Source organism: Arachis ipaensis, chromosome B02 (genome assembly GCF_000816755.2).
Source record: "Arachis ipaensis cultivar K30076 chromosome B02, Araip1.1, whole genome shotgun sequence".
Classification (NCBI taxonomy): domain Eukaryota; kingdom Viridiplantae; phylum Streptophyta; class Magnoliopsida; order Fabales; family Fabaceae; genus Arachis; species Arachis ipaensis.
In genome coordinates, this window is record NC_029786.2 from 75,194,395 (window position 1) to 75,216,260 (window position 21,866).

General features: G+C 34.1%; 1 protein-coding gene across 1 annotated transcript; it reads left to right on the top strand.

Annotated features, from left to right (window-relative positions):
* LOC107627374 (kinesin-like protein KIN-7O) lies at positions 2,647 to 20,467 on the top strand. Its single transcript, XM_016330213.2, has 33 exons — positions 2,647 to 2,944; positions 3,037 to 3,126; positions 3,237 to 3,355; positions 6,354 to 6,467; positions 6,557 to 6,638; positions 6,777 to 6,844; positions 6,925 to 6,996; positions 7,165 to 7,310; positions 7,391 to 7,493; positions 7,781 to 7,861; positions 8,242 to 8,310; positions 8,429 to 8,488; positions 8,563 to 8,724; positions 10,402 to 10,458; positions 11,659 to 11,901; positions 11,980 to 12,045; positions 12,128 to 12,310; positions 13,002 to 13,109; positions 13,485 to 13,553; positions 13,705 to 13,854; positions 14,001 to 14,114; positions 14,191 to 14,277; positions 14,369 to 14,572; positions 14,690 to 14,854; positions 15,942 to 16,148; positions 16,273 to 16,362; positions 16,451 to 16,591; positions 17,248 to 17,345; positions 19,322 to 19,397; positions 19,471 to 19,620; positions 19,694 to 19,813; positions 19,889 to 19,960; positions 20,117 to 20,467. Exons 1-33 carry the CDS (start codon positions 2,821 to 2,823, stop codon positions 20,339 to 20,341), a joined length of 3,915 nt encoding a protein of 1,304 aa, XP_016185699.1. The 5' UTR covers positions 2,647 to 2,820; the 3' UTR covers positions 20,342 to 20,467.

Genomic DNA, 21,866 nt, shown 5'->3' on the forward strand with positions numbered 1-21,866 from the left:
TCTAGGAAGAATTCAACTACGACTTCCTCGACCTCATCCAAATCTATCAGATTATACTTATCGACAGGAGCTACCTCTACCCAATATAGTTGAAAACAGGGTTCATTATTTTCATTTAAGAAGAACGGACGGTGTCCCTCAGTAGTACGAACTTTGAAAAACAAGATTTTGAAGTCGTGAAATGAATCATCAAATATGGAGAATACCTTTTGACCTTGAATAGCCCGGAAGGAAACCCATTGTTGTTTATTCGAAATGGAACTGAAAGGTTTTGAAAGATGAAATAAGAAGAAAAAGATCTTCAAAGAAATCGAAAAGTCAAGCTCACGGCTAACAAGTTGGTAGATTTTCATGAACCCCCCAAGAATTTGGGTGAAGTTGGGAAGGAGCCACTTTGCAGTAGGACAAAACCTCGATTTCAAAGTCGGAAAATGGGGAAACTACCCCAAGTCGGGTGAAAAGATACTCGTACATAAAAAGAAAATGGGGTTCCGACATGGCAACTCGGCTAAAGCAAACTCGGTCTTCCGGGTCAGGGGCCACTATCTCAAATTTCACCTCATCATCCCTATAACTAAAAATCCTATGGTGTCTACGGAAATCGTCTACAAAAACATTATCTACTACAGGAACTACAGAAAGAACCGAAGAATATACCCATTTCAACAAATCCTCAGGGACCTTGGACGACATTTTTGAGACAGTTGAACGAGACATATAGAAGAGTTATACCTACATTACAAAATAAAAATTATCACTGCAAGTTAAAAGCAAGGAAAACTCCCTTCCACAGATAAAAATAATCAACAACCACAAAGGGAGTATCTTTGAAGAACAGAAAAATGGCATTGTTCTTAAAAAAGCCACAACAATCTCATTTAGGGGCATCCTAACACAAAAAGAGGACCATTGGCAGTATCATAACAGCGAGAAATAAACCAACTAATAAAGAAGTGCAACAAAACTAACTTCCATGAAACTACCAACAAGTAAAGATTCTACATTCAAAGGTTTTCTAATAAATAAGGAAACATTACATAATACGAAAAAGCTAACCTTTATTTTCTTCAAAGAAACCAAAAGCAAATACAGGTGCGGCAGAGCAACGGATGATTTCCTGTTCTTTAGAGTTCTTTGGAAAAAGGAATGAAGCTCGAATACAAGAAGATGAAAGGAAATGAAAAAGCTTGAGGAAGAAAGAAGAGCACAAAATTCACAGAGGAAGAAGAAACGAAATAGAAGAGAGAGAACGCGGAAGGGGTATTTATAAGACCCAAGGGGCAAAATTATCAAAACCCCTTCCCTCATTTAAAGAACATGCATGGTTACAAATGTAACTACATCCCACGTGTCGAAGTTGGAAGCCAACAGACGCAACAGTTGGCATTCTAAAATGACATCGGGTTTCTGATTTGAAAACGGAGATCTGAAAAACCCGATGTGATAGCTCTACCTCTCGGCACCTGTCCGACTTCACGCATACTTGTATCCGACCTAAGCAAAAGATCAGACTCAAGTAGGGGCACTATTCATACCTGGCCCAAAAGCAGAGAAAGCCCAAAAAATAGCTACCGTAAACGCTACAAAGTAATAACTCCCCCCCTAAAGGAGTTATAAATAACCCTTAATATCTCTTACCCACTTCTAGAAGAGAAATCTCAACAACTCCTAAATAAAGGAACGATTATCCACCATCAATAGTGAAACTACTCCAATGGTGATTATTGGCTCATCACCTATAAATACACTGACACTCTCAGGTATACTTAAGATCCAATACACTATAAACCTACTTATACTTTTGATGACTTAGACATCGGAGTGTTTTACAGATACCACCCCTTATCTGCTTACAAAACAACTCGGACGACGGCCACTTGACACGAGCTAAGTCGAAAATCACCTCACTAAAAGTTTGGACTTTGCGTTCAAGCCCAAACACAATCCAATTTAAGGTAACCCTCAGAACAAGTGTAATTATAAAGTTGATTTGGCATTTGAATTTTAGATAAGCTAATTAATTTGCGATTTTGCTTTCGTGATAATTATGCTATTTTTTATTCTTATTTAAGTTGAGAAAATATTTTATATTAGAATAGTGACTAATTTATTGTCTATTTTTATATTATTAATTAAATCTAAAATTGATGTCAATTGTTATTAATGGATTTGGATCCTCTAAATTTTGAAACTTACTTTAGAGGGTAAAGTATGATCTATCACCATTTATTTCATAGGTGGGACCAAGAGAAAACATGAGAGAGAAAACATTCAATGGTAAGAGATTTAACTTTATCCTCTAAAGTAAAAATCTAAAATTTAGAGGATCTAAATCCGTTATTAATATATTTGCGAAGATATAAATTTTAAATTTTAATTTTATTTTTTTTGTATTTTAAATGTGTATTTAATTTTAAAAAAATATTAAATTTATTTATAATTTTTAGATGTGTTTGTTTTATTTATTTTTTAAATTATTGTAATAAAAGGTTGAATATTGGACTAACCAATTCGATTTTAATATCTATCATTTTAAGAATATTTTTGTCATAATAAAAAAAAACAGAATATTAGTAAAAAATATTTTTATTTGCGAAGAATTAGAGATCATTTTAGGAATTTACCCAAACTTTAAAATTGAAAGGCGAGGGCTAGGATTTCAATAAGGAATAAACCCGCCCATTCTCTCTTCCTTACATCCTCATCTTTCTTCCTCTTGGCGCGTGCCTCTCTCTTTTTCTCTTTTTGAATTTTAAGCACACTTGAGAGCTCCGTTGCTGATTCCTTTGCCTGCATCGGAGAGGGAAGAAACACTTGAGAATGGAGAGGATTCATGTGAGTGTCCGTGCAAGACCCCTCTCCCTTGAGGATGCCAAGACTAGCCCTTGGAGGATCTCTGGCAATTCAATTTTCATTTCCAATCACTCCTCCAAGTTTGAATTTGGTGCTTCCTCCTCTCTTCATTCCATTTTCACTTTCTTTTCTTTTCTTTACTTCTCTATTTCTATTTTTTTTGAATATTTTTCTGCTCCACAGATAAAATCTTTAGTGAACATTGCAAGACCGTGGAAGTATATGAAAGTCGTATTAAAGAAATCGTCGCTGCTGCAGTTCGCGGATTCAATGGTTTAGGGTTTCCTCTACTCTAATTGTTTTGCATTTTACTTTTTAGTCTTTAGTTTTCACATTTTCTTTGGTAATTTGCGATTTTTTAACTTGTGGTTTGTGATGTGAAGGCACTATTTTTGCTTATGGGCAAACAAATAGTGGGAAGACTCATACGATGCGGGGCTCAAAAACAGAGCCAGGAGTGATTCCTCAAGCCGTGCATGATTTGTTTCGGATGATTCAAAAGGTTAGCGTTCTGCTCCTTGTTGAGTCAGGTTATGTTGCTTGTGCACATTAGATGTGCAAATTATACTAATTGGTTACCTTGTTAGATTATAGTTGCATGTTGAAATTTTGTTATAGGTAAGCATTTATGGTAGTGCAGTAGCTTGTACAGTAAATTTTGTTATATGCTGAAAAAGCTTACATTTGGAGACTGCTTTGGCAACTAAGTCTGCTGGCCGTTCTTTTGAGGGATTGTGAGCAATTAGAAGCTTAACCTGCATCACTTTCTCTCAAACAAAGAACAAGCTTACCTCCATGTGTTTTGTCGTGGAGTGCAAAACCTGTTTGTGAAACATGACAGTGCTGAGGACCTGAGGTTATAATAGATTCATAGTACACAACCAGCCTGATTGTTGGAACTTTCGGCTCTTCCTGCAGTGATTGCCCCTACATAATATCAGCTGTTAGATCAATTAGGCTTCTGAATTCAGCCTCTATGCTACTAGAACTTGCCACATGGAGTTGTTTCTTGGTCCACTAAGAGATGAGATATTGGTCCAAGAAAGACAAGCTCCTAAAGTTGACCTATGATCGTCAACATATGATGCTCAATTATCATCACAATAACCTTTTAGGCGGTTAGGCCCAAATCCTCCGTGGCAGGTTTTAGCTACAGCCATGATGTAGAGACCAGCCAAGTATTGTAGCATCCTTTTCACAAGCCTTCTAATGAATATCAACAGGGAGGCTATGACTTGGCAACCTTTGTTGACACTGAAAGAAATTTCAGTTTTGGTTAAAATGGCATGTTGAACAGCCCCAAAAATGGAGCTATAGAGGGTGACATTCTGCATAGTACGTTTTCGTGTTTTAGACATTTTTAGACCTGAAACCATAGGAGGGCAATCCTTTTGCCTTCTCCATATTGCTGTGCTGTGGTAGATCTCTCAGTTGTTTATACTGAGATACAAATAGTGTTCCATCCTGCAGCATGTGCACATATATCTCTAGAAAATACTGCATAGTTACCACGTCCTTTAGAGAAAATCCAGTATCAGCTTTGCTGGTTAAATGCTGAATAAACTGACGAGATTAGCCAAAACATAGGTAACTTGGGACTTGTGGTTGCATGAACACTTATGGACAACAGTTGCTTCTCACAACCAATTTGTGTTACGCTGTTGCCAAGCCATAGCCTGAGGGGCTTGTTAAAGGCCATATAGTGCTTTGTGGATCTTACATTCTGATTTGAGCGATTGTTGCATGAAGACTTCCTCAGTTAGAATTTAGAACACTTTTTATGTAAGCATTGCTCACATCCAATTGCTTAAGCACCTACCCTTTGGTCAAGACAAGTGTAAGAACAACATGGGTAGTTGCTGGTTTTATCATTGCTGAGAAAGTTTCAGAATAATCAAAACCAACTTGCTGATGAAAAATATGGGCACAATAATCAAAACCAACATCTGGGTTTTGCTTTACTCAAAAAACCGATTTGTAACGAAGCAATGAAATGGTCAAGGCTTCACTTACATAAGTTCAGTGTGAGTTAGAAGTTCGGTGAGTAAAGGGAGGGTGAAAATGTATTAGGTATTAGGAGAAGGTGAAGTCGGTAATAGTCCACGAACCTTAGATCAAGTAATAACTCAATGAGAGGATGAGCGTGGAGGGAGCAAGGATGAGGATGATGATAGTACATGTCACTGGAAGAAGAGAGTGGGAGTACTGGCTGTTGCAAAGTCTGAAGATGAAATAGGGGTTTCTGGAATAGTTTGAGCTGGTGTGGAATCAGGATTGCAGGATTGGTGGATGTAGATGAGGGTTTAGTGGGGCTTCTGTTATGTGAAGGGGTGGGCATAGGTGATGTTGGTAACAAGGGGAATTCTGTTCAGTTAGAGGAGATGGAAGGGCTTGCTTTGAGGGGAAGGTGAAGGGCAGGGAACACATGCAGGTGGATTCAGAAGTGTAAAGAAAGGAATTAGAGTGAGATGAGAGGAAGAAGTATTGTGTTTTGGTATGAATAGAGAATGCTCCTTGAAGCAAAACTTAGTCTCATGAAACAATACTTTCAGAGATGATCAAGCAGCCATTCAAGTACAGGCAACTAAAACCTCTATGATGGGAACTGTATCGTAGGAAATTGCATTCATGAAAATAAAATTTATGTTTGTCGTATGGTGTTAAGAATGGAAAAAAAATGCACATCTAAAGACACAAAAGTGAGTGTAATAAGGTTTCTTGTTAAAACGAGTCTCAAAAGGTGAGGGAGAGTGAGGTTCAGATGGGGAATTTTTTCTAATGACATATGTGGTTGTGGCCACTGCATCATCCCAATTGCAGGGGCATAGATGCATGAGCAAGGAAGGGGAGGTCAGGTTTAGAGAGATGGTGATGCTTGCACTCAACAACACCATTTTCTTCATGTGTCAGAACAAATTAACCTCTAAGAGACACCTTGCTACTAGAACTAGTTAGAAAAAGCTTGAAATTCAGCCCCCTAATTAGACTGAACAGCCTTAATTTTGAAACCTAGCTGCAGTTCTACAGCAGCTTTGATTTGCAAAAATTCTGGAAATGCTTCAGATTTAGTTCAGAAAATATACTGATGTAAAACAACAAAAGGCATCAATAAATGCAATATAATATCTGTATTCTCAGGTAATGGTCCCCACAAGCCAATGAATACTAATTCTAGAGGATATTTGCAAGTATTGAGAGAAGAAGGAAGAAGATGTGCTTTGCCAAGATAGGACACAACAATTTTCAGACGTTCTATTAGAACATCTTTTGTGCTATTATCCAACTAAATACCAGTAAATCAATAAAGTAGTTTTAGCTATCAACATTACTACCCCTTGGAAGTTTAACCTAATTATGTATCAATACATCATTAGAAGATAGCATAAGAATTTGTATAGAAGTGTGAACTCTGTCTTTTGCTTCATCATTCCCATAATACATGTAATGATTATAATAGTAACGAACTAATGATAATCAAATTTTCTTTTAAAATGTTTTAGGATATAGATCGAGAGTTTTTGCTTAGGATGTCATACCTGGAGATTTACAATGAAGATATCAATGATTTATTGGCTCCTGAGCATCGTAAACTTCAGATTCATGAAAATCTAGAGGTTGTTGTCACTTCTTATTGTGATGTTTGTTTATGTTGGTTTTGTATTTGGATTCCTTAATATTTTAATTCATTTATGTAAACTTACAGCGAGGAATATATGTAGCTGGGTTGCGCGAAGAGATTGTCGCCTCGCCTGAGCATGTGCTTGATCTCATGCAGTTTGGAGAATGTAATTTTGATTTTTATTTTCATTTTCTCTCATGTTTTACCTCTTAACTCCTATTTTTGGCTTTCACTATAAGTGAATTCGGATTTCTTAACTCCCTTTGGTTAGTTTTGTTCCTTATATTTGTTTTATGTGTACCAGCTCATAGACACATTGGGGATACAAATATGAATTTATACAGCAGTAGGTCTCATACTATTTTTCGCATGGTAATCTGTTTCTTTTGTTCTCCCTTTTTTCCCCTATAAAAGAAATACTTATGGTTGTCCTTCCTTCATTGGTTCAACAGATAATTGAGAGTAGGGATAGAAGAGAAGATGAAGGCAATGGAAGTTGTGATGCTGTTCGTGTATCAGTGTTGGTATGTTACCACTGCAGGCAACAATGGTTTCTCTTTTCTTTTATTTTAAAACTTTGTATGTCGCTGGTTATGATTCACACATGTGTCTTCCTTCCAACCCCTCTTCTTTCTAACAAATTAATCTGTGTACTGTAAACTTTCTCCTAATAATTATTTTCTCATATCTAGAATCTAGTGGATCTTGCTGGTTCAGAACGTGTTGCAAAAACTGGAGCAGAAGGTGTTCGGCTCAAGGAGGGTTCTCATATAAACAAAAGCTTATTGACTTTGGGAACTGTCATTAAAAAATTGAGTGAAGGTGCTGAGAGTCAAGGGTAAGTGTATGCTATTACATATTTTTTTTCTACTTTCTATTTTTCAATGATCTACAAAGAAAGTATAATATTCCGTGCAGAGGTCATGTTCCTTACCGAGATAGCAAGCTTACACGATTTTTGCAACCTTCACTAGGTGGAAATGCTAACACAGCTATGATATGCAACGTTACACTTGCACAAGTAAGATTTGCCTGTATTTCTTTCAATGTTTTATATGCACAACTCTTTCCTTTCGCAATTACATGTCTTTTGTGGATTACCTAATTTAATGTTACTATTTAGTTGACGTGCTTGTTTGTGTGTACTTTTGATTTTTGATATACTTTGGTAAATATCTTTTGTAAAAGTAGAATAACTAGGAAAAGTACAAGATCTTTTTACAATATTTTCTTTCTCTATGGAAGAATCTCATTTTTTCCTTTAATATTATTTCGTCTAGTTATATCAGCATATTTGTTGTGTGGCAGATACATACAGATGAAACTAAAAGTAGCCTCCAATTTGCAAGTAGAGCATTGCGTGTCACAAATTGCGCTCAAGTGAATGAGGTTCCTTCTTAATTTAATGCCTGAATCACTCTTTTGTTTTGATTTTGTTCCTTTCTTTGAAGTCTTATCTAATATCAAATTAGTCTCTTGTTTCTATGATATTATTGTTATCTTTCTTTCTCGTCTCTCTTCCATCGTTAGCTTGTAATAGTTATATTTTAGAAAGTAATTTTGTTGTATCATCCCTTAAATACAAGTCAATTATTGGTGCAACCACATCATTGTTGGAAGTTGTAGAGCAGCTTAGTTTCTGTTTGCCACTTGTCCTGTGTTGTATGGCGTCGTTTGATTCATGTAGCCGACCCCACTTAGTGGGACAAGGCTTTGTTGTTGTTGTTGTTGTTGTTGTTTCATGAAGTGATGGTTGGTTCTCACTGCAGATTTTGACAGATGCTGCCTTGTTAAAGCGTCAAAAGAAAGAGATTGAAGAGCTTCGTGCTAAATTGATGGTTGATCTATTATACTATCGTTCTGTTTTATATTTGATTCTATATTTTGTTTTTGTTTGATATAAATTGAATAGTAAAAATGTTTTCTAAGCGCTGCTAAACTATGGTTGTTTTTCAGAGTTCTCATTCAGAGCATCTGGAAGAGGAGATTTTGAACCTTCGGAATACATTATTACAAGTGTGTGAATTTTCCTTCTTTGTTTATTATTGCCAAATGCTTGCTTATTCAGTATGTCATACTTTCTGTGCCAGACTGAATTGGAAAGGGAACGCATAGCTTTGGAATTGGAGGAGGAAAAGAAAAATCAAGCTGAATGGCAGAAAAGAATAAAGGAGCAAGCAAAGAAAATTGAAAATTTAAGCTCAATGGTTCTGTTTTCAAAGAGGGATGAGACATGTGAAATTATTAAGAAGGTATTCTTGGTTACATTTCATAATATACCTTTTATTTGCCCCGCAGGTGTTATTTACTGCTTTATTTTTTGCCATAATTATTTTTTAATGTTGTGTATCTAGTTTGTTTCCTAGGTCATTAAAATAGGCTTGCTTTCTTTTGGATATGTTTATATACAACCCGTACAGGGTTAGTTGTTTGTAGTGATATGTAGTGTTGACCCCAGAAGAGGACATAAGTTCGTTTCATATTCTTGTAATTAGAAATATAACCTGTGTCTTGCTTTAGTCAAATAAAATAGTCTTATGATGGTTCATGTAGGCCAAAATTATGGGGAAGGCACCCTATTGTGTCACTAAAAGTATTATAGATAGGATTTTATACCTCATTGAAGTTTATATTGTTTGCTTAAGGAGCAATAGTTTCTTTACTTCAATGGAGATGCAAGTCATCAACACTCTGCAAAAGATAATTCGAAGCTTTAATACTGCGTGTCTTTATAGTTTCTTTATAGTTGGCATTCAGCTTTCTTGATAATGATAAATGTTCCAATGGAACACGGCTGTGCAATTCTCTGCAGATTTTTATTTTTATTTTTCTTACTTTTTCCTTTTTGACCTTTTCCCATTTGTTTATGAAATCCATGGCATAGCAAATCATGTAAGGAGTCAACTTTGCGTTTCAGTGTATGTTAGACAAAGGTTATGATGTTCACTGCTAATATTAGGCTAGTGTCAAGGTAATGGTGTAATGGAGCTGGAAATTATATGGATAGGATGCTTTTATGAGTATATTATGCTTCGTTTGGGGATTTAGATGTCAGGCTATTCACGTGCTTTTGCTTGATAGCATGAGGTTTGGGTGAGATGGTTCTTATCATGGTATTGGATTTTGTACGAGCCTGGTATATGTTCGATTCTTGTTGCCCATGTTCTACCATTCTTTTTTATATTAAAAGCCAGAATTTCTCACGCAATAAAGTGTGTATATGCAATGTCCATGCAACCTCTTGCTTGAGGTGTTATGTTTGCTATAAATCCATTCACATGCCTTTTCTTGACAGCTTAACTATATGGAAGAAATGGTTCTTGAAAAGAATTAAAAGTTATCCTTAAATTAAGGGCTGCAACTGCAAGTTGCACAAGGAAACTATTTTGGGATCTTTGACAAATAATCAAAGAGGAAACAAGGATGTGCAGAGAATGTTAAAGTCTGAAACTTGTATAAGGGTAGAAATATGGGGACAATCATCACTTCATCAGATATTGGGGGAAGTGTGAAACTACTTCATCCACTCGTTCAATCAAACTACTCATCCTGGAATGAGAGTGTGGTCTTGATGCCACTGGAACTTGTAATCTTATTGAGTTGTAGCTCAGAGCTGGACCACAAATTCAGTAAACTTCACTCAAATCTAAAATACTGGCAGACATAGTTAAGAACAATATTATTGAACTATCAGCTGCTTCTAGAGTAGTCGTCACCAATCTAGTCTAGTGAAGAATTATAACTAATTTCATCCTGCATGAAGAACTGCTTTCCTAGTTTTATCTTCCATTCTTTTTTATTTTTAAGTTCACATTTGCTGCCTACCTAATCATATATTTATTTACCTTTTTCTTTCTTTTGGTTGGTATTACCTCAGATAACTCATTTGCTTATATCTGTTGATGTAAATTACTATGCATGCTTTGCAGGACAAGAGACGGGATACATGGTGTCTAGGAAAACTATCAAGGGAGAATCCAAGAGATGTAACGTATTTCTTTCATGCTAAAGATAATTTCATTAGTTCATATCATAGGGGACTTATTTTATGCGTATTGTGAATTTTTTAGTCTGTTTATGGGGCATTTTAAATGATTTGAATTGCTCTATACATCATTTATCTGTTGAGGTAGAGTATAGTATTTTTTTCTTTTGCCATTGAAACAAAGTATACTAATTTATGGTAGGATTTTGATAAGATTCTGAAGTGTTCAAGGATTTTAAATGTATTAAAAAGTTTACTTGTTCGGTACAAAATTTCTATTTTAGTATTCTTAACAAGTGCCCTAAGGGAGCTTGTTAGCAAAATCCTATATAGTATAGTAAAATTATAAAATTTTACTAGTGAGCATCTGTTTGCTTATAAAATTTCTTGTAGGCAACATGTGTGGTTTACTGATTGACTTTGTCTCAGTTAGTATCTTGATTATCTATGCATAGTTCCCGTAGAGCTGCATATCTCTATTCCTATAAACTTCGGGTGAGATGAGTGTATATGCATTCAATACACAATATGCTGTTTTAAGTATTTGGCTTTGGTCCATCAAGATTTGGTTTTTCATCATCAATATCATTCTCACGTGTTATTCATTGCTACCAAGTGTGACCTCATTGAAGGCACAACAAAATAGTAATGCTATAAGGAACTGATTGGAAAAAAGACCAAATGAATCAAATTTAGCAAATGCATGATGCTGTGTAGATGGTATTGGTGTTTTGAGGGAATCTGTGGATAGTCAATGGCCAATCTGAAGAGTTGCCAATCTGAAGAGTTGTTCTGCCTTATCTGATTTTTGCATTTGGTTCAAAGATCAGTCTGGTAATTCAAGGGGTTCCCTTGGGGAAAAAGAGTCAGAGTAGGATATCAAATGACTTAACTTGTTAATGCTAGATCTTAGTCTGACTTTATGTGCTCTTTTTTGAATTTAATTCCTTTCTTGTTCTCTCTAAACATAAATCATTACAAGTTCTATTCATTTCTTGACATGTTTGTAGGTATAGATAGGATTTTTATTTTTATCTTTTTATCGCTTCAAATTTTTAGATAAGTTGGTATTCATATGTTAGAAATCAGAAAATTACTTTCATTTTTGCTTAAGGTTGTTTCTTCCCCCTCCTAATATATTGTATGACACTTACGTTTGTTCTATACTTGTGATAATAACTAATTTATTTCTGCAATTCAGGCCTGCTCTAGCATCCAATCAAATGCTTCTACTGTAAAACCTGGAAGACAGAAGCAATGCATTGGACCACTTGTTCCTTTTGACGAACTTATGATTGAGGATGCTTTTGTGGAGCAGTCTTCTAACCAAGAGGACAATAAAAATGGTGATATGAATGAGGACTGCAATCTGCCTAACCCAAGTGCTTTATTGCATGTAACAAGCAGGAAAAAGATTCCATCACGGAAAAGAAGTTTATCCATGGTTTGTAATATTGCTCACCAATATTCCCTTGTGATCAACTTTCAATAGTTTTATGCTAATATCTTGCAAATATAGCAGGAGGATGATGAGTTTCTAAAGTTACAGGAAGAATATGAGAATTTGCTTTTAAGATTTGAAACTCAGGTTTTGCTTATCCTTCTTGATTTCACTGACTGTGAGCCAGAAGTTGCTAGACCCTAAGCTTGGCCATGTTTTGTTACTGCAGAGAACTGCGAGTGAGATAGAAATAAAGTCATTGAGAAAACAGCTAGTTGAGGCAAATTCTCTTCAATATACAGAACCTATTGGCTGTTTAAATAGTGCAAATGGTGTTAACTGGAATGAGAATAAAGATGTGAGTTTCCAAGAGTCAGAAGCTATTCTTGTCATCAAGAGACTTGAAGAACAGGTTTTCTTCTCTCTCTCTCTCTCTCTCTCTCTCTCCAACATTCTATCAGAGTGTTGGATTTTAGCACATTTGTAACATGTCATAGGAAACTAAAATATGCATTAGGAGATGGCTTAGTATTATTACATATTGTTGGAAACAAATCATGCATATATTGTCCAGTGTCTTTGTAGACATTGCTGCTTCTATCTATGCAGTGAACATTGAGATTATTTCTACCAATTTGATATTTCTCTCGTCTTACACAGTTACACCTCTTTTATCTTCGTACAAATTCAAACTAGCATTAGAGCAGTGTCATCCATTTTCTCTATTGCTTGTGAGTTGTTATTCTTCTGCAAAGTCCTACAATTGAAACTCATTTGCCATTCATGCCATACCTTCTAATACATTCTAAATATTTCTACAAATGTCTTTGGAAATAGCTTAATATTTATTACATGTGCTTGAAACCATGCTGCATTTATTCTCCGGTGGCTATAGCTGTACACAATGTTGCTACTATCTAAGTTACATTTGCATTTTCAGTCCAAACATTTCTACCAATTTGGTATCTTTCTACTGTTACACTCTTCTTTCATTTATTTTTAAAAATTTAACTCTTTTAATATTGACTTCCTACTTTCTGCTGCATGAAATTGTATTCAAATATATATATTGACTTCCTATTTTTATTCCTAATAACTTGAAGATTAAGGTTTTGGAAATGGAAAAGTTATCAAGCCAACTTAGATCTATGCATAATTCGCATTTCAAGCCCAAAAGAAAGGATCTTCCATTTTTTTTTGGGGAGGGGGGGGTGTTAGAAATAGTTTCATGACATGGTATGTGAATTTCTATAACTGAAAAAAGTAGAGTTCAATATTTATTGCCCCAAAGAATTTTAGCATAAGGCAAAACAGATCCATGCGGATTCACGTTTCAAACCCAAAATAAAGAGATTCTTGTGTAAGGGGGTGTGTTAGATAAATTACTATTTATGTGTTTTTTACCTTTCAAATTTTTGGGATAAGTGGTTGCATGACATTAGGTGAATATATATTCTTTTCTGTGCATGAAGTTGATTAAAATATGTTGATGTATTTTGGCTACTCATCAATTATCCTTGAACTTGCTGTTTATTCTATTTCCTGACTTATATATTTATTATTCCTTTATTTCCCTCGTTTCTTAGTTGTATGAAGAGCTTAGTAAAGTACAGAAGGCAGCTCAAGTTGCTAACAAACAACTTGCTTGTGAAACTGTGAGTAAAGTTAATGTTTGCATTTCATGTTTTATGCACACAGAATGTTGCTTACTAAAAAAGTCATGATTATTTTCAAGATTAAGTTTATATGACTATGGTATATTTTGTGTCATGCCCAAGATAATTGATTCCCAAAGCTTTTATGTAGGATGAAAATTTGAACTTTGTGATCAATCTTTCAATGGAAGTTCAAGAAATATTTTCAGATGTACAAAATGCAAAAGAAGCTGTTCAAAGTGCATTGTTGATGGTGGATGACACCACTAAAAGTTTCTTTGCTCTCTGCAATGTGTTTAATGTAAGTACTATTGAGGCACTATGGAGTATATATTTGTAACAAAAAATGAAGTTCACTCTGTATTTTTGTATGATGTCTATAGCTGTTGTCTTTGATTTGTGTGTGATGTTAAGATTGTTGTTTTCATATGTTTGTCTTTATTGCAGGATTTTAAAACCTCAATATCTCAGCATGTTGCAGAACTAAGTGTAATCTTGAGTAACTACAACCAGTTGAATTCTTGCTCAAGACAACAAATTTCTGAGCTTGAGAATGAGAAGGTAAAGTTATCTAAACGTCTAGAGCTATTTCTAGTTGTATCTGTAATTCCTAGACGGGCTAACACTTTTGCTGCAGATTCTTCTAGACAACCAATTAGCTGATCTTCAAAAGCAGCTTCAGGATTCAAAAGTGGATTTTGAGAATTCCCAAAGTTCTTTAATGGTGGGTCCTTTCTTGATGTTGATATCCATGTTATCCCATTTTATTCGAATGTGCAGCGCAGCTAATTGGTAGCACTAAATCTCTATTACAGAAATGCATTGAACAACAGGAATTGCAAAATGCAGACCTGATTTCACATATCCATACACTTGAAAAAGAAATATCAGTTTTAACATCATCTTCATTGGTCAAGGAAAAGGAAACATTCAGAAAAGATCTTGAGAAAACAAAATCCAAGTTGAAAGAAACTGAGTCTAAGCTTAAGATTGCAGTACAAGAGAAAACAAAACTTGAGGTTCATTTTTTTTTGTTATTTTATCCAAAATTTTCTTGGTTTCCTTGCAATTGACTTGTTAAGTTCATGTATTTTATTCTCTATTCTCAATTTTCTAACATATCATATCTGCCTAAGGGTGAGAAAGCCTCTATTGAACGTGAGCTTAAACGGTTGCATGGTCAGAATTCTCTTCTTGAACGAGACATTAATAAACGTGATTCACTTGCTGGTAGAAGACATGAGGTGTTTGATCCCAAAAGACCAAAGAGTCTTGCTTCTTCTCTTGAGCAAACATTACAGGTTTGGACATTCTCTTGCATCTTCTTTTGCAGTTATTGTTACTAGCAAATTTAAATCCTGGTTCAAAGGTCAAAGAGCTTTAAGCTAAGGAGATCCCTTATCCTCTTCATTTCATCTCAGTGGTCAATACTCTTAGTTTTAGTTGAGTTTTTGACTATTGGCTAGTTAAAGGTCTTAAAGGTGGTATGGAGCCTAGGATGATAGGATGCTGGTTCTTTAGCCTTTCATTTTCGTTTTAGCTGCTACTATGTTTTCATTTTTGATTGAAGAAAGAGAAAATGAAACTAGTTTTTTTCATTCTAATCAACTTTTGAAGTTTTCTGCAAGTCTGTAGGTGTTAGAAGCAAAGAAAACAATATGATTTCACCATTTCCGTCACAAGATATTGAAAATACTCAATACCGAGTAGAAACAAGGTGGCTTTTATTGTAGTGATTAACAAAAAATCATATCAAGTGACATGAAAATAGATAACAAACTGAACTATACCCTAAGATGTAGCAGATTGTAGAAGTGTTTAATACTGCAATCTTGCAGTAGATTGCCCTATGCATTTGAATGATATATAATCTTTTCGTTTTTCACACAGAAGGATATAATATTGTTTGAATGATCAAAATCCCATAAGCTTTACTTTTTCTTTTGACAGGCATAAGCTTTACAATCTTAGAGTGAGTTGAGGAAGTGTCTAGAAGAGTTTAGAAGTGGTTAGAAATGGTCAAGGAATTCAACTGATATGTTAAGACAATGCCAGCTAGGATAGATTCCCCTAACTAACTTTAAGTGTGTAAAGACTCCTGCTCTTCTTCACTAGCTATCTGAAACACACTCCTCTCATGTATATAAGAACAGATTCAGTGCTTTGATGAATCACTTTCAGAATGAGCAATTCGCATTTCTCTCTCTAACTTTCTCTCTCTTTCTCTACATTCTATCTTACTTCTCTCAGTTTCTCAAACTCTATTATTTCTGATTTCTTGGTGTGTACAGTATATAAACATGTTGGTCTATTCTCTGATGATAAAGAGGTTCTCCAATCTCCTCAGGAATGCATTTAGTTTGATCTAATATAAATGTCACTGTACAGGAAGAGCTCAAAAAGATGGACGCTTTTGCATTTGAAGCAGAATCAAGAATCACTTCTTTGGAAGAAGAACTGACAGCTGCATTGAAAGAGAAAGAAGAGGTGAAATTTAGCAATGAGGATTTAACTTCACAGCTGGAAGGCTTGATGGAAAAGCTGAATGAATCAAACTCTGAACTGTACAATTTAAAGGAAGAGATTTCTGTTCTTGTAAGATTATCTGTGAAGTTCTTCTAAAGTTTCTCCTTTAAAATCACTTGTTGGGTGTGTTTACTAGATGTTATTATTTCTCATTCAAACTGTCAAACATGGCATCTTATTCTTGTCCACTCAGAGACAAATGTTGGAGGAATCTGATCAAAGGCAAGAAAAATTGAGAAGTTCTATCAAAGTATTGTTGGAAGAAAAGGAGGAGCTGGCAATGGTTGGCAACTGCAACTACTCTTTTTTTTTTCTTTTATTGTGATTCTACCTAATCAACATTATTTCTCCGGGTTTTGCAAATCTTGCAGCAACTCACAGATTCCCTTTTGGAAATAGAGGAGGAAAGGGCAATATGGTCTGCAAAGGAAAAGGCTACACTTCTAGCCATAGAAGAACAAACAAGAAAGAACAACATGCAAATTACATCATCGTCAAAAGAGTTATCAGAAGTAAGATTCTTGGATATGCTATTGTACAAACCTTGATTTGTTTCTTTTAAGTTTCTTACACGGTTTTTCCTTTACTTAGTTTACTTTTTTGTAAAGGAAATCATTTGATGAATAGGAGGATAAGCAATCCTCTTTACAATAATAAGATCAAAGAAGATGAAAAACTGTCAATAAAGTAGAGTATTCTAGTCTCTCAATATATTGAAGGGAGAAACTCTTCATGTGGTTTGCATCAAATAAGGGCCAAACATACAATTCTATTTTATCTCTCAAAACTAACTTGTTTGAGAATTCATTATCAAAAGGTGCAGGGGCCATGCTTAAAAATACATCAAATAAGGTATACGCAGCGTACCACCACAAAGACTTCATTTGTTTTCCCATATATCACAAAATTGATCATCATGAATTGATCCTAAGGTTGTAGTGCACACCAAATACTCATCAAAGATACCAAATGGAGTATCCCACAAATATTTTCTAAATGGCATAATGTATATTGTGATACAATTGATTGTCTATTAAGAAAACAGTGAGCGGAATAAGAGTCAGTATAGAAAGTTGGTGGATTTTCTAAGTTGTTTGATAGTTGAAGTTTCTTTTTAATTGCCATTTTTCATGATATCTAAAATTGATAAAAATTTTATAAATGTAAGGTAAGAAATGAACTAGCTTCCTGTAGAGAAGAATGTCAGACACTGCAAAAAAGGTTAACTACTTCAGATGAAAGTGGACGTCTCATGGAAAATATCAGGTTTGTTTAGCTTATTTAATTTTTTCCCCCACTCTTCTCCGCTTCATCTTTTTAAGGATTTTTGTTGTTATATGTAACCCTGTATCCTAGAAGTGTTTCTGAATATTTGATTTACGTTCAACCATACTAAATTCAGAAAGGAGCTTGGTGATTAAGCTTTCTTCAAATACATATGCTTTCCTCAATTTGACTATACACACAGTATTATCTAAAGTTAACCTCTATTATTAATGTAACTTTCGTGCTGCCATTGGCATTAATCAGGTTGATTCTACTTACCCAAAATGATTTAAGCAGTACCTACTATGCTAGAAGGGTTAGTACCTCATGGGGCCTTAAAAGTTTATTCTAGAAAATTTCAAAAGGCAATTGAATATTAATGATTTTCGACCTATTAGTTAGGTATTAAATCTTTATAAGCATAATGAAAGATGTTGCTGCCAGATTGTGCAAATTCTTTCTTGATGCCATTTCTTGAAATCAAAGTTCATTTACGGTAGGTAGCCAATCTAGATTTGGCTGTCATTACAAATGAGATGACAGAAAATGTTAGATCCTGGATAAAACATAGTTTTGATTGAAGAAGAAATGTAATTTAGAAAATAAAATGATAATAGAGAGAGCGTAAAGGACAAGAGATCTTCAATGCCATAAGATAGGAAAATACAAAAAGTATCAAAGGAGCAAAGAGCAAGACATTGGCTGCTAAGTAGGATTAGATGCCTGACATCTATAAAGCTCATAATATTTATAGATAAATCTTTTGTTTGTTTTGCTTTTGTGTAGGGTAGCCCTTCCTAATCCCCAATTTGTATTATCCTTCTCCTCATCTTAAAGGGTTTTTTTTTTTTTTTTTTTTTTGTGGTTTTTTTTATTTCTTCTTCTCTGCAATACATAAGAACAAGCGCATAAGAACAAATTTAAGCAAATACAAATTAAATGAAATTGATATGAAAATTAAACTTACTAGGTTTCGGATTCAATCTAACATGTTTATGAAGATATGTTTAGGTTAACAATAGTCTTCTTAGAAAGGCTTTTTCCCTAACTCTTTTGCTTACGACTTTGCATCTATCTGTCAATTTTCCCCCACTCTGGTCTCTGGTTAAGATCACTTGGGGCTTCCATCTTTTCAAGTTTTTATGATAAAAATGTTGTTCAGTTAAAATCTCTTGAACCTTTATTTGATTCTATTCATTTTTATGACACCCCTGTACTCAAGAACTTGGACTCTATCCCTGCTCCCAATGGATTTTTTCTTTTATAATCATTTTAAGCTCTTGCATTCCTCTCCTAAAAGAGAAGATTTGATTTCTACTTCACAAAACATTTACATGTACCATTGAAGTAACACAATTGACAGTGCTCCGAAAGTGCAAACCTCTCACTGCTTTGTCCTTGTATACATAATTAAGAGTTTTGGCTGTTGTAAAGAAGCAAAGTTCTTGTGGGAATCTTCCATTTGATATATCTGGTTATAAAAAAGTTTATAACTTGTAAGCATTTCTTTTTCAACCATAACTTTTTTGGTATAGAGTTACTCCTGCAACATCTCTTTGTTGCTTTGCTCATGATCTCACCAATGGCTTTTCTTTATCAGATATGCAAAAGGATTTGTTTATTTAACTGTATATTTTATCCTCTGGTTTTAATTGTTTACTTTGGTTCTCTGTCAAGACTCAAGATGCATTCTCCACTTTAGTAATGATTTCCTTCTCATGGACTTCATTTGGCTCTATTACACTTTATCCTATGTTTTTTTCTTTTTCCTATTAAATTTACATTCTGCTTTTGCCAGTCATGCTTTCGTTTTTGGGGTCATGGTTGTATTGGGTAGTTTTTAATGGTTACTTGCAAATTAGAGATGCTTCAGTTGTTTTTCTTTTATTTTATTCTTTCTTTTTTTTCGGTTATGATTTCCCATGAGCTTCAATTGCCAAATAAATTAATAAATATTATGTTAACAATGGCTGCAGAGAAACAACTTTGGAGTTAGACCAGCTAGAAAATCACACTGAAACAATCAATGCTGAGAGCAAACAATCACGAGAAGTAAGAATGTTTGATAATCATTTCATAGCCGATTTTCAATGCATAGCTGTCACTAAATTGACATGAATTGCAGAGTCCAAAAGCCAATTCAGAGATGCCGTTGCCAGAGCCGCGTGGCAGTCTTGAGAAAGATAACGCTGATGATAATCTAAGTGAGCTTTATGTCCTTGTTAAAGGCGTTGATCTCTCAAGTCAAAGCCAAGAACTTTCGAATGAGTTTCAGGTTTTCTTCATTGTCACAACTCATAGATGCATATACAGAAAATTGTCAATATATAACTTATGACTATGGACAGAAACTCAAGAACGAACTTGCTGTTGCAATAAGCGAAAGGGATAAATTGGCATGTCAGATGGAAGACCAACAGAAACATGTTACAGAAATGGAATTTCTGCAAAAGCATTGCCAAGCTCAGGTAAACTGAAGAGGTATATCATTTGGTAATTACCATATCAATCTCTGATTTCTGAAATCACATTATGCTTCTCAGTTGTCAACAGCAAAGAACCAGGTTGAGGAACTTAGTCAAAAAGTTTCTTGCTATGAAGCAAAAATGCACGCGGTGAGTGATATACTAGATCCTGCTTTAACTATCTGTATATATCTCACTTCATTGCAGTCCTAATTTTCAGGGAAAAAATTTTTTGTGGTAATTTTAGATCTTGCCTAAATGATCTCAACATCATTGACATTTTTTCCATTCGAATCTTCTGAACAGGATAAAGTAACTAACAACAAAGAGACGACCAAACTTCGAATGATGCTCCGTGGAACAAAGGCAAGGCTAGATGCTATCCTCACTCGATATAGAGAAGTAGTAGATGAATCAGATTTAATGCATAGGAAGTTTGAGGAGGCAGCAGCAAAGCTGAAGGACAAGTTGGCTACAAAAGGAATAGAGGTCCTTAATCTAAAGAAGCAACTAGCTGCAAAAGGAATGTAAAAAATATTTGTATAGAATTTTGTACAGGAAACCATGCGTTTCTTAGTTACAATATGAAAATATATAAATGATGGTTATTTGGTTCTCAAAATTGATTAACTAATGGTAAATATATATTTTCTTTTATTCCGGTGATGAATTAGAGTTATCACTTTTTGTTGAACTTTAATTTGCAAGTACCGTATAGAGTTGTAGAGATTACAATAAACAATGGGGTAATACTATGATGAAGAGTGAATTTGGGGGAAGAGTGAATATTACACTTTCTAATAAAAAAAGAAAATAAAAAAAATTAAAGATATCATATGTAATGTACACTTCTCTTAAAAACTAATTACAATTTTTACTCTTTACTTAACATCATTATTCACCAAAGAAATTTTCAAAAATGGATATTCTCAATTGTTAAAAAAAATTGAGGGAGTAAAGTGTGATCTCTAACCTTTCATTTTCTCTCATGTTTTTTCTTGGTTCTATTTATAAAATTAATTGTGAGAGATCACACTTTATTCTCTCAATTGTTAAAAAAATTGAAAAGATTCATTCCCGAAATTTCCTAAGCAATGAAGTTAGATTGTTATAAACAAAATAAAATGATTTAAAAGGTGAAACAAAATTGACATTTATATAAAAATGAAAATAGAAGTGCCAAAGTTATAGGTTTGTATGGTTGTATTTTATTGTGCCATAATCTTGCATTAATTTCTAGAAATAGATTTATTAATGCTGGCAAAAACCATAAAAAATACATAAGGAAAAAGATAAAACTAATAGAAAAAGGAGAAAAAGAGCTTAGTGTGTAAAATCTTTTGCTGATATTTATAAGATGTCGATAATGAACATCTTTTAATTGACACATTTACGATAGATATTCAAGTATTTCTATGTTAAAAAGCAAAAATAGAATTTGGAAAAAGAAATATTTGATAAGAGAATTAAATTAAACTAAGTAAAAGTGGGAGAAAGAAACTCTACCGAGGATGTGCTGCACAAATTATAAGAAATAAAGAACTTCAGAAAATGAACTAACTTAAAATAAAATTCAGTACCCAATCAATAACAAAGAAGACAAGACAGAAAATAAGCAATATTCAGAAAAGAAAACAAAGATTAAAAAGAAACACAACCTGAACTAAACGATCCTATGTCTCACACTACAAGGTTTTGAATTCAACGATTCTACGAGAAGAAAGCTCACGATCTAAATCACAAGATAGATTCAAAAATGATTGCAAAAGGAATTTGGATATATAGATGCAGTTAAGGACTGGTATATTTGGATAGAACGAAATATTATAATAAAAAATTGATAAGCTTAAGAATGTTACAAGGATGAAGTTTAGAGAATTCTATGAAAAACTCAAAGAGAGAGTAAATCTCACGATCTATCTATTTATCTATTTTATTTATATAAAAAGTTGATATACAAGTTTTACTATAATTAAAAAATTTTTTTATTTTTTAAATTTTTTAATGTTGTATTTTTTTTTTTGAATACACGGTTATGTTATTATCTACTCTATTA

Excerpts from the sequence above, each read along its gene's own strand:
- LOC107627374 (XM_016330213.2), top strand. The coding sequence starts at position 2,821 with ATGGAGAGGATTCATGTGAGTGTCCGTGCAAGACCCCTCTCCCTTGAG. Across the intron at positions 16,149-16,272 it reads AGGAAGAGATTTCTGTTCTT|AGACAAATGTTGGAGGAATC; the intron begins GTAAGATTATCT and ends TTGTCCACTCAG. Across the intron at positions 17,346-19,321 it reads CGTCTCATGGAAAATATCAG|AGAAACAACTTTGGAGTTAG; the intron begins GTTTGTTTAGCT and ends CAATGGCTGCAG.